This window comes from Heloderma suspectum, chromosome 3 (assembly GCF_057233095.1).
Source record: "Heloderma suspectum isolate Gila_16-S chromosome 3, 16-S_ref, whole genome shotgun sequence".
Taxonomy (NCBI): Eukaryota; Metazoa; Chordata; class Lepidosauria; order Squamata; family Helodermatidae; genus Heloderma; species Heloderma suspectum.
In genome coordinates, this window is record NC_139460.1 from 158,803,631 (window position 1) to 158,817,506 (window position 13,876).

General features: G+C 39.1%; 1 protein-coding gene across 3 annotated transcripts in view; it reads left to right on the forward strand.

Moving 5' to 3' along the window:
- The window catches only part of DACH1 (dachshund family transcription factor 1), a 525,454-nt gene that overhangs the window by 315,409 nt on the left and 196,169 nt on the right, over positions 1-13,876 (forward strand). For all 3 annotated transcript variants that reach the window (XM_084844858.1, XM_084844859.1, XM_084844857.1), the window contains one exon: positions 13,523-13,695. In XM_084844858.1, the coding sequence (XP_084700984.1) occupies positions 13,523-13,695 (173 nt within the window). The remainder of the gene's footprint in view (positions 1-13,522; positions 13,696-13,876) is intronic.

Genomic DNA, 13,876 nt, shown 5'->3' on the forward strand with positions numbered 1-13,876 from the left:
GGACTTGTGAAACTCTAGTGAAAACATGAGAACGTATTTTAGGATGCATAGTTTCCCATTTACATTTTCAATGTAAGAGTGGTTTGGGAACATTTTGTCAAAACCCAATATATAAATATTCTAAATCTTGCATAGGATACAACTTTGGTGATATCATGGTGTGCAGTTACAGCTATGCATATATTTAGGACTGAGGTGCCCGTACTTGAGTGAGTAGCCTTGTTAGTTGTTTTACATTTTATTTTGCACTAAGGCAAAGCAAGACATGTGGAATGAATAACCTAGAAACAGGCCTTCACGACTTGTGACCCTCCAAATTGAATGCAGCCCACCAACAATGTACGCCACTGCACTGGGGTTGGAAAAATGAAGTTGCCAAGCATCTATCAATATGTGGCTTGTAGGCTTTATTTCGCTTGATAGATCACAAGTTATACAGGCCTGACCTAGCAAATATTAGTGCAATTAGTGGGTTCCTAAGGTGTCAGTGACCCTTGATAGCTAACCTTGATGAAAGAGTAATAACGATGTTGCTGAAGTCTGATGATCTGTTTCCAGGTATTTTTGTAATGCGTGACTTCTAGTTTAATAATGCCCTATATTAAGTAGAACTTTAAACGTGAAGATCTCAAAATACTTTAGAGAGGTTTAGTGTCTCTTCCATTTGGTAACTAATTTCAAATGGTTAAGCTTCATCACACAGAAGTAAAGTGGCATGTATACTGACATGTTGAGAAAGGAGAACCAAATGTTTGATTTGGATGATTATAATGAAGAGGGCCCATCATTTATTGAGGGACCAAAACGATTAAGTTTTAGCAGATGAATTACAGGCATTTTCAACATAGACAATGATCACACAAATAATACAGTATGAATACAAAGACCAAGGCAGGAATCTAGGTTCAGATAAGTGATCCAAAACTGCTAAAACTGTCAGTCACATTTAGGAGGAAAATTTATGCGACAATTCAAAACATGTCTGAAGGCCAAAGTATTATATGGTATGAGGTAAACATGGGGCTCCCAATTGATTCTATTCTTGTAACCTTAATGTAGGATGTGGGACTATTTGAAGAGGAGAATCAGCAGGGTGTAGAAGCGATGCTTAACCCTTTTACTGTCCGCACTGAGCCCTTTCACTCACCTTAGCCACAGTCACATATATCACAGCAACTTCCCAGACTTTAAAACTGCAATCTTATATATACTCACCTGGGAGTAAGCCCCATTTTACTCAGTAGTGCTTACTTCTGAGTAGATAAGCATAGGATTGTATGATAAAGTTACCTGAAACCTGCCACCAACATACCTGTCTCTTTCTACTTTTTGATAATCTCACTCTCATTTCAAATCTCAGGTGGTTGGCTGGTGGAATTCTTTCTATATATGTATGCTTCCATTTAGGTTTGTCATGATAAAAAATAATTAGAGATGACTGTGGCAATAAAAGTTTGACAGCAGTCCTGCTTCTTCATTCATGATGGCTTCTTCATGCTTAGTGGGATTTACCCATCTCACAGAAGTTTAATAAGTAGAATTGAGATGGCCCTAAGACACTTATTTCATTATTTAATCAATTTATAGACCATTTGACTATATCTAAAAAGATATCTTGAAGGTGTTTAGCATATTCTTGAAGAAGTTTATCACACTGAATAATGTGATAAACTCAGAACAGCCATCATATTCTGTGCGAGCGCCATCATCTTGCTTGTACCAGAGTGCAAGCATTACATCAGTCACTCTCAAGTACTCCCAAGAAATGCTTCTTGTTATTGTGCATATCTGACTAGGTCCATAGCTCTTAGCATAAAAGGTGAAAAATATTCTGTCAATTAGATAGGTTAAGTATTGCAGAAGGATACAGGTTCAGGTGAGGAGGCTCAGATGAATTGCAATTCTTAATAAATAATTACAAATATCCTGCAAGTGAGATTGTAACAACCAGGTGTGGCATTCCTGCCCCTTCCCAGTGAGAATTCCCCTTCTCTAAGGCCTTTCTCAGCCCAGCAGGAAACTCCTTCCCCACAGACAGTCACACCACCACCAGGACCTTTAAGGCTCAGGTCCAACCCTTTACTCTGTCCTCAGGCAGTGAGGATACACTTGTTAATAATATTGGCTATATTGTTTCCTTTATTACCATCCCCTCATGTAGCCAAGAGCAGAAGGCATGGGATTTGGTTAAACAAATAAAGCATTATTATTAGAGTAATACACTGTTGAATAATAAATAAGTAACTCTTAATAGTTCTATTAATGTATGTTCTCTCATACACAGTACACTACATCACACTCTCAAAAAATCACATCCCAAATCACCACAGATCCTGCCCCCATTCTCAATCATAAAATCCTATCCTGTCTGACTCGCACAGCACAGCCCCCAGCTTTTATAGCACACACATCACTCCCCCCTCATTCACTCAGCCAATCATCTCACATATGCAAATCCACCATTCATCCTGTCACTCATCCCATTCTCACTCTAGAGATACTAAACATAGTATCAGCATAAACATAGACTTATAATAAGAATAGATAATTATACTTACCAACGCCATATATACGTGTGTGTGTGTAACATCACATGGGACATCCTATAATCCCTTGGGCAGCTGTTGGCACAAATGGAATAAAACGTTATTAAATGAGCAGATAATCAGATGGGTTTATTTTACTGACATTTTCTTATTTTATAGTTTGATAGCTGTTTTGTACCTGCTTTCTGACACCCATACAATTTCAAAAAGGTTTTTAAAACATTGCCCTTCTTTCTCTTTTTCATAGCGACACATGAGGCTTATGTTTTTCAAGTTTCTATCAATGACTGTCAACTCCTTGTAATAGGCTTAAGAGCTTGGACACCTAATATCCCTAGGTGCTGTAGTGCACGCTCTTAGAAAGTGTTTGCTTTAAATGGAGAGGAAATTTGGTTTTAGAACCACAAATTAATTAAATTACGCAAATGTTCCAGCTTCAGCATAATATTTTTTCTTTTCTTTTTTACAAAGTGACAACAGAAAGTTTTTCATGCATTTAAGCAGCTTTTCAGGAATATTGGCTTGACAAAACTGTGTCATTATACCTGGTGTATTGGTGGGGAGGAAAGGCCTGTTACCACTGCCATTGCGAATATGAGGAGACAGAATAGAAAATGGCTAATTGTGTGTGCTGCTTTACACAGTTCCCTTGGCCAAAATCCAACGTAGAATTGAGCTTGTGTAAGTCCATTTGTTTCAATAGGGTGAGAGTGCTTAACTCTATATTACATTGTGGCCATTACAGTTATGACCACTTTGGGAAGATAACTTAAGAGTGGAAGTACATTCATACAGTTACTTCTCAGGTTTGTTCCATTCACTGATAGAGACAAAAGACGATCTGTAACGATTAAAGGATGAGTTTAAATGAGTGAAGAACTGGAGGGGTTTGTTCTTTGATAGTTTGCAGTGAAACCCATGTGACTAGTGTGTGGGGGGGGGAATCCTATCACTGATCATTTCAGAGCCAGACCTCATATTACTAAAGTGGCATAACAGTGCCCCTTTAGTTAAGGTGAGTCAAAACAATAAAAGCTTCCACCATTCTAAGCCTCAAACATCTATTGTTTAGAAAAGGGACAACTGTTGAGCTAATAACTTGAAACATGGTATTCATTATCTATTTGATGAGGATACAATATTGCCAAATGTCAAACCAATCTGATAAAAATCGCCACAGGTACAGCTAGTTGAAGTGATGAAAATGGACACATTTACCCTTTTTATATTTTCAGAGAGGCATATAATTTCTGTCAAATTTTGGTGAAAACTGCTGATGTATTTTGTTCAGATTTCTTAAGGAAAGCAATTCTTCATTGGTTTGGTGAAACTCTTGAGTTCAAACTGTATTAAAGGTTTTTCTGCCCAATGAAAGCCTATGGCAGCAACTGCTAGCAAAGTTCTGAAGCTAGAATGCTGCCAGGACTCCAACATTTTCTGAGAAATCCTATGTTGCAGAGGAAATTGTGGATTCCATGTGCAATACCAATTTCTTTAGTTATGGAATGTGACCTCACAAGGTCAGGATAAAAGCCACTACACAGATCAGGGCCCTAGGTTGCAGTGGATAGGGGGCTTCAACCCTTTTTCTCCCCTGCAGGATGCCTGGAGCACAACTCTTCTTGGCCCTGCTGAGCTGCCATAGGCGGTTATGAGGGTAAGATTTTCTGGAGCAGTTGTGAGGGAAAGAGGTAGACTTCAGAGAGGAAAGAGACCAGAGGGATAGGGAGTGAATAAAGAACACCTGCTAAAGAAGATAGTGGATGAGAGAACTGCAGCCAAATGCCTTCACACAGCACTCATGCAGAAGCAGCCTTTTTGAGGCCAGAGAGTGACAGGCTGAGGCCTATAGCTGCATTAGTTTTGTTTGGAGACTTACCTTAAATTGTATAGTTATCTGACATTGTTCCTATTACTTCCTTCCCTATTTTCCCCTCTTCATTAAATAAATTATTATCAGCAAATATTTTTAACTTTCATTAGCATTTTTTTGTTCAGTTTCGTAGTGGTGTTTTCAGTGGAAAGATGTCTCTCTCTCTCTCCCCCTCTGTGTGTACATATTACTTGAATGCTTATATTTATAATGGTTTACATAGAACAAATAACTTTTGCAGATGGTACAATCCTATGTGAGCCCCACTAAACACACTAGGACTTATATGTGTTTCATTAGCAGCAGTATTTTTATGAGCAGTTGCTGATAGCCCATTTACTCAAGATCCAAAAATTCCTCATTTCTACTGTTTGTTAATCAAGAAGCTTAAATTCAGCAGCAATGCAAGTGTTACAGTATTCTGTCACATGTTCTTCCAGGTGAAGGAAAGCCATCCAATGTGTCAGAGCATACTGGGCTATCATCCAGAAACCCCTGTACATACTCCATTACATGTGAATAGCTGTATATTCATATAGATCCACAATTTGTGTACAGTGTAGATAGATTGTACACATGCTGAATGTTACATGTGTACAGGTCAACATTCTGTGTGCATTAAATGCAGTGTGTGAACATCCCTGTTCTCTCAGCCTCTCTTACATCACTATATTGTAGTGAAGATAAATGGAGAAAATGAGAATCATGTAAGCTGTCTTGAGGATTTTCCTAGACGAAGAAACATGGGATAAAAATGTAATTTTTAGAAGGAATTTAATGTGTTGGTACTTGGCACATTTGTTTTGGTCCCCTGCTTATAGTTACCTGTTCTTTAAGTTGCGCATTCCCAGTAGAGTTCCCCACTGTTCTAACAGGGAGCTGGTAAAATCAGAACATGTGTACATAGTAAGAAAGGCAGCAAATGGCACCTGTTGACTTACTAGCTTCCATTTATGATATTTTAAGCAAACTTGCTTTGTATGGTCAAAACTTGTATTGACATTTTTAATTACTTGGCACCATTATCAGTCACAATGATGCTAGGAAACACAACTGTAAGCACCACATCCCAAGTCATTAACAGCAACAGTACCACTCTCCTACTGTATCAGAGGAGACCTCCCTCATCTTCCACTGTTTAACCCATACTGCCAGCTACTGATGTAAGCAAGAAACAGGAGTGGTTCAACTTGCAAGAGGATTATTTTAGCTATACAGTAAGGCTCAGATGCTTCATAAGGGAATACAGCACCAGGATGACATGGGGTATCTTTGTTGGTCCCAGGCACTCCATCTTCCCCATCTGGATTTGGGCCTCAAAGGCCAAGGAAAAGTGTGGATGCATGGCGGGTAAGTTGTAAGGAAGCACAATTTATGACATTGCACAACACCATTACTGATCATGCAGCAAGGCTGTTAAGGCATCAGCCTTAGCTTCCAGTTATCTGGCTTTGTGAAACTTGAGCTAACATAAAATACAGTCAGGGCCAGAAATATTGGAACAAGGATAACTGTTATGGCAGTTGGCCTCTGTACACCACCACACTGAAGTTGAAAGGAAACACACCCAGATGGGAGCGAAGTCAGGACTTTCAGCTGTAATTCAAGGGGTTTGACAAAAGTGGGGCACTACCCATTCAGGAAGTACAGCCAGTGGCATACACACACCCCCATCGTTGGTGGCTCATAAGTAATGGAACGAATGGCTGACAAGCAGCTGCATGGCCAGGTGTGGCCTGTTTCCTGGGTACCCCATGAACAATCAAGCAGAGAAAAGGCCTGGAGGTGGTTCTGAGTGTTACATTTGCATTTGGTAGCTGTTCACTGGAACTTCCAACATGAGGTCCAAAGAGGTGTCCATGCAAGTGAAGAAGGCCATCATTAGGCTGAGGAAACAAAATAAACCCATCAGAGAGATAGCAAAAACAGTGGGAGTGGCCAACACAACAGTTTGGAACATCCTGAAAAAGAAGGAATTAACTGGCAAGCTCAGCAACAGCAAAAGGCCTGGAAGACCACGGAAGACAACTGAAGTGGATGACCACAGAATGCTGCTCATGGTGAAGAGGAACCCTTTCACAACATCTAGCCTGGTCAAGAACACTCTTGAGGAGGTAGGCATGTCATTGTCAACATCTACAGCCAAGATATGGCTTTATGAATGCAAATACAGAGGCTTCACAACAAGAACCACTGGTAACGCTCAAGAACAGACAGGCCAGATTAGCCTTTGCCAGCAAACACCTAAAAAAGCCTGCCCAGTTCTGGAATAAGATTCTTTGGACTGATGAAACCAAGATTAACTTGTACCAGAATGATGGGAAGAGAAAAGTATGGAGAAGGAAAGGAACAGCTCATGATCCAAAGCAGACCACATCATCTGTCAAACATGGTGGAGGCAGTGTTATGGCATGGGCATGTATGGCTGCCAATGGAACCAGGTCACTGGTGTTTATTGATGACCTGACTGCTGATCAAAGCAGCAGGATGAATTCTGAAGTGTATAGGGCTATACTTTCTGCTCAGATTCAGCCAAATGCTGCCAAACTGATAGGACGCCGCTTCATATTGCAGATGGATAACGACCCAAAAGATACAGCAAAAGCTACCCAAGAGTTTCTCCAGGCAAAGAAGTGGGATGTTCTTCACTGGCCAAGTCAGTCACCGGATCTCAACCCCATAGAGCATGCTTTTCACTTACTGAAGACAAGACTGAAGGCAGAAAGACCCACAAACAAGCAGCAGCTGAAGGCAGCTGCAGTAAAGGCCTGGCAAAGCATCTCGAGGGAGGAAACTCAGCATTCAGTCATGGGTTCCAGACTTCAGGCAGTCATTGACTGCAAAGGATTTTCATCCAGGTATTAAAGGCAATCCTTCTGTTTGAAATGATGTTGGTTTGTTCCATTACTTATGAGCCACCAACGATGGGTGTGTGTGCATGCCACTGGCTGTCCTTCCTGAATGGTTAGTGCCCCACTTTTGTCAAACCCCTTGAATTACAGCTGACAGTCCTGACTTCGCTCCCATTTCTGGGTGTGTTTCCTTTCAACTTCAATGTGGTGGTGTACAGAGGCCATCTGCCAAAACAGTTATCCTTGTTCCAATATTTCTGGCCTTGCCTGTAGCCTTAACTCTGGTCTTAAACTGGCCAGCTTTTTTAAAATCACTGACTATAAGCTGAGGGCATGCATAGTGACCCACCAAGTAGGAGGGTCTAGACTCCTGTCTCCAGCTTTGTTTACTACTGCAGAACTCTTCACAGCCAGCTTGGAAGTCCTCTGCCTCACAGAGATTGATGCTGTTTCAACAGGTAGTACATAGCATTAAGCTGTCTGTTTTCTCCTTGCCCGTGGGTTTCTTGCTTTTTTTATTTATCTAACACACTAGTATTGTGCTTTCTCAGAAGTCTCCCAAGTTGCAAACTAGCTCTGAAAAGATAATAACATTTTGAATAAAACCTGAGCCCATCAAAGAAAGAAAAGGAATCAGCTATAAGCTGAAGTAAGTGAAGAGCAGCATGCTGGAATAAAAAATGTCATACAGCATTTCCAAAAAGTAAATGCTAAAATGGGCCTTCGTGATGTTGAAATTTCACAGCAGTCAGGCTTTTACCACAACAGTCCTGCTCTAAGCCTTCATCAAACAGACTTACCTAGTAGAAGCTGCTTGGAACAGAACCCTATTTTGAGATCTTAAAAAAACAAGAAGACTAATAGGGAAACGGGCATTCCCTATGATATGAGAAAATCAGACATTTAAGGTTTCACAACTTATAACCAATTCACTGGAGATAAATCCTCAAGGTTATTGGTGGCAGAACAAGTGGTTTATGGGTGACTACTGATTCATAGATTGATGAGACTTGTTTCAAAGCAGTTTTGGTGTTTTCATTTCAAATGTAGCTTTTCATCTGCAAACTCAAACTTTAAGGAAAAATAGATCTGCAGTTTTGAAACTGAAGCCAGCTGTGGAAGACACTGATTGGTTGGGACTTGAGATACCATAATCCCACCTCCACCTGGTTTCAGAGAAGTTTTGCAATATTTTTTTAAGATTTCATCAAACACACACACATAAGTAGAAAGAAGGAATATAAATGGATATGTGTTCATGATCCATTGTGGCCCTTAAAAAAAAAAAAAAAAGGCAGGCTGCCTCAAGCATAGTGATAAGATTGGCAGCTGCACCAGCACTTAGTTTTCTGTATTTTTACAGGGAGAGTGTGACACTGAGAGGAAGCCAGGTTTGCACTGTGGCTTAACAACTTGCAGTGAATCCTCTTTCTATATTATGTCTTTCTTTTCCTGCCACCCACCTTACATATTGATGAACAGCAAAACAAAAGCAGCCTACTGTTACCAAATGTCTTCTTCTACATGTGTATATGAACTTGTGTGTGGCTGAATAATGTGGCTTTAGGACTGAATAGGCACTATGAAAGAGTTCCTGACTACTTGATTTAATGTAGGGCTGATTTACCTTAAGATGACAACACTTCACAATTGAGTTATATGTCCTCCCAATGCTTTAGATTAGCCAATTTAAAGTTATCTTTTGGGTCGCTTAACCAGGGGGGTAACTTGGAGGTCAGAAAAACTTTTGCATTTATCTGGAATTCCCAATGCTTGCATATTGCAGAAGGGCAACTCCTTTGATTATGTTACAGTAGAGCATACACACAGGTCATGAACTTTAATTACAATAAAAGCAGGTAGTTTAGCATACTGGCATCTGAATCCTTTTGTGCCTAGCTATCATGTATCTCTTGCTGATGTAGTGTCACCCAGAACAAACACATATTAGACTTACTAGACAAGGTGCAAGAGTGATGTCAACAAAAATACAAACTACATATGTACAAGCCATCGTGGCTAAACTTCTCAGTAACATTACTATTGCCTCCTCCAACGTAGTTTAAAAAGTACTCCTAAGCAAACTACTGATGTACTCACTGGAGAACCAACATACCTAAGATGCTTTGGTTATTTCAATAAATATAATTACGTTAAAGGATTGAGTGGAATGCAAGCTTCTCTTGCATGCCAGCTGTGTTCTTATTTTTCCCTGGTACTCCTTGTTTGTATAAATATAGCTTATTCTTCCTACATGTAACCAGACCAGTTTTGCTCTGCCTCTCACAGAGACTGAATAAAAATAGTTGTTTTCAAGGGATAGCTCCTTGTGACTTTTATAACTGAATGCTTTATCTTTGACTAGGTTCTTCTATAATGTTATTAGCTGTGCAAACAATATTATACTGACAACTAGTGGCAAATTATAAACATTACAAGCATTATAACACAGAAGGAAGTGGAGAGGGGAAAGATGGTGCCTATGCTTTCCAGTCTGAGAGTGTGCAAGTGTAAACAGGAGCATACATCGTGGTGGTTGAGAAAAAGTTCTTGAAATATGACCTGAACCAATAGATACTTACAATCATTTACAACAGTTCTCTGAATACTGAAATACTTTTCCACAATGAACTTGTCATGTGTAAAATATTTAAGTATAAATTTGAAGCTAACCAAATCAGTACGTTAACACATTTTCATTCTATTTCTCAACGTAGGACTGCAATCCTTACTTTAACTCTCACTTAATTCGGCAGGATGTTCTTCTAAGTAAAGATGCATAGTATTAACCTGAAACTTAAATAAAAACAAATACTAAACTAAATGTTAGTAGAAATCTATTTTTGCATTCTAGTTTATATGCAAAATAATATATGTTTGCTGAACTCAGATGTCTGATATTTTAGTTTTCTGAGTATCAAACCAGAGATCTCTCTTGGAGTGTAACAGTTGCTTAATTACAAGGCCTGAAAAAGTAAGGCAATTATTTTTAGTACTGTACTGAACAGAATGTAGCATTGTGTTCATCACACACACGTACATATACTGTATGCCACCTCTTTAAATGAATCACACATTTAAATGCATTTCATTTTAAAAGTCTGACATCATAAACCCATCACCATCCCCCAAATTCCTTGCTGCATATAAAACAAAGTCTTTTCTAGTCCTTTTTATGAAGAGTTACAAGTTGGTAAGGTTTCTAACATAATATTTTTAATGGTAGTTGCATTGTACCCATCTTTTCATCGGTGATGATTAAGAATTCAGTCTATATACCTTTTGAAATGAAATACACCGATATAATTTCTAGGACTAACACAAAAAACTCTCCAGTAAACTAGACTGTACTAGATTAGAATATAGGTTCATCATAAAATATTTCTAATACCCATATTAGAATATTTCCTCCAATACTGATTTGACAATTGCAAAAGGAATTAACCTGATGTCCTTGCTTGCAAATTCAGTTGCTGCAAATTTGGAATTATCCTGCATTCCAATAATTTATATTCATTCCCCACAGGAAGCAATGATGGTTCTTGGGATAGAGAAAAACTCCAGTCTCCCCCAACCCAGGGATCGCAGGCCTCTGTTAATCACCCCAGCTTGCCTGGACAGCATAACCTTCCAGTTAATCATCCTCTCAACCCTCTCCAACAGAACCATCTTCTGCCAAATGGTATGGGTTGACATCTTTCCACATCAATATTCCATTTTTTTCAAATTCCTATCTTTTACATTTTGTTAAAGAGTCTGAATTAAAACACATGTGCGCGCGCACACGCACACACATATTCAAATACATGCACCAAAAAATAACAAAAATTGTGACTTCTGTAAAATGTCATATAATAAAAAGGCAGTTACAGTACAATGTTTTGTAAGAGAATCTTACTTCTTAAAATAACAACTTAACACCAATGGCAACTATTTTATCACTCAGGCACATTCCAGCAAGGATTTGACCATACTACATAACAAACTGCAAGAAAAAAATAAGTTTTTATTTTTATGATAATAACCACTGAGGGCTTGTGTGCACATTATAGTCAGTCTCAGTCCAGTTCAGTCAGAATAAACGGGAGCTCTGCTATTTACTTGCAATGGGCATTGCACTATTTACTTCAACATATCTTTAAACTTATATTTGAGATCTGATTAGCACATGCAGATAAATCACTTGGTACCGAATTCATTAACATTTCAGGTTGCAGGTTGAAGATCAAAGAACTCAATGCTCCTCACATTTACGCCCCCCACATGTAGAAAACTAGGTTGGAATCCTCCGTCTGACAAGCTAGTTTTCCTAGGCAGGGGAATTTTATTTATATAGTCATTTATTATCTTTATCCTGCTTTTCTCACAGGGATTCAAAGGAGTTTGAAATAAATAATGCATCATCATAAATGCAAACACTGCTTCTAATATAAATTATGAGTCAAAATCTTTATAATCTGTTCCTGTTCATATGTTTCTTCTTTCAATGATTCTTCTGCCAGCTTTATTTGCTATAGTTTCAGTACCTTCAGATTTGAATTAATTAAATTAATGAATAGTATTTATATGCCATCCAATAACAAGCTTCTTTGATGGCTTACAACAACAGTATTAAAATGCAACAAAAAAACATAAAATATGATGCAGCATAAAAAGCCTGGCAGCAGAGAATAAAATAAATCTGGCAAAGACCCCGAACAGCACAGAACCTTTTAAAGCAGATCTTAAAAGTTTTAAAATATATTTCAAAGCATGGGAAAATAAAAGGGTCTTCACCTTGGAAAATAAAAGGATCTTCACCTGGTACCAAAAAGATCATAAAGTAGGTTCAGATGAGCATCTCTGGGGTGAGCATTGCATAACTGGATTCATAGAATAGAATAGTAGGGTTGGAAGGGGCCTATAAGACCATTGAGTCCAACCCCCATTTCCCACTACTGCAAAGGGCCTCTCTCCAATAGCCACTCCCATCAGCCCTAGCCAGCATAGCCAGTGATGAAGGATGATGGAGTTATAGGCCAAAATATCTGGAGGGCCACAAGTCACCCACCCCTGATCTAAAACAAAACAGTAGCAATTAACTACTAAAATAGTGTTGGTACAGATGGCAGCCCCTTTCAAGAGGTAAGTCTCATTGACCTCTTGATGTGGAGAGGGAGGGGTGTAAATGCTGCAAAAGGCAGGTGTACATACAAGCCCTCATTCAACCAGTTGGAAGAGCAATTCACAATCACTGCTGTCAGGACGATCACGTGAAGGCGGCAATAATGGATACTTAATTGTGGATAATTGAGTGTATTATGTGCAGCTTTCATTAAAACAAAAAATCAAAATGAAAAAAAATCAACACATCAACAAATGTAGATCACAAGGATCAACAAATCCTTGGCAGCTTTGAATTCGGTGTCAAGATTGGTGGTGTAGTGGTAAATTTTGAAGTGCAGGAGGCAGGAGCTCATTGCAACAGTGTATGCAGTGGCATAGTGGAACCAGGGCTCACAGGAATGCAGCAACGGCAGTTTTTGGTTAGCAAGAATGCTGAAGTCATCTGCCGCCCCCTTCAGAAGTCTCTGTTCCCTCTAAGCTTAGCTTATTCTCACAGTAACTGCGGGGAAATGAATTTCCCAAACAATAATATATTGTTTCCTATTGTAATGCAGAATATTTGTGGGTGGCTTGGTCTTGAATGGGAAATGACGACCCATTAGCTTTATAAAAGACTTGCTCATGGTGGATATAAAACAGCTAGAACTGCTCTGTTGATATGGATTAACACAGCTGCCTGTGTTTTTGGACACTCCTTCAAGGCATGGCTATGGAGGCTGTCATGATGACCACCTGCACTTCAAAGTTTAACACTACACTACAGGTAATGATACCCTTCAACCAGTGTTTCTTAACCAATACTTAGGGATAGATGTTAACATCTCATAGCCCTGATCAAAGTGAGAAAATTAAATCGTGGGAGCTGGGTATTATTTGGCGTTGGACATCTGTAAAATACTCCATGTATCACTTTTCAAGGCTGACTACTATTCCTTTACTGAGTTCTGATAATAATGATTTTCTCCCTTACATATTGTACTATAACAGGAATATAAAGCATGTTTCCTTGCTAGGGAAACATTTATGGGCTAAGGAAGAACAGAGTAAAACTTCTATCATTATCTGGTGGGTTAAATTGGAGATTTGGAATATTTAGTGTTTAAAAATTACAAACATATTTTGCTTTATTTCCCCCCACCCCCCAGGCTTGGAGCTTCCTTTTATGATGATGCCGCACCCTCTCATTCCTGTCAGCCTGCCACCAGCATCTGTCACAATGGCGATGAGCCAAATGAACCACCTTAGCACGATTGCAAACATGGCAGCCGCAGCACAAGTGCAGAGCCCTCCCTCAAGAGTTGAGACGTCTGTTATTAAGGTAACTGTTGTGTTTAGGGGGGAAAAGAACAGTACCAAGGATGGTAACGATATCTTTCTCAAGATATCTTTCTTCAATCATAAAATATGATTCCCTGAATGAAATAAATTATACTAGTTAGGTAAATCCACATAATTCATATGCAGAGCACAATCCAGCCAAAGTTAAGTACTTTTTAAAT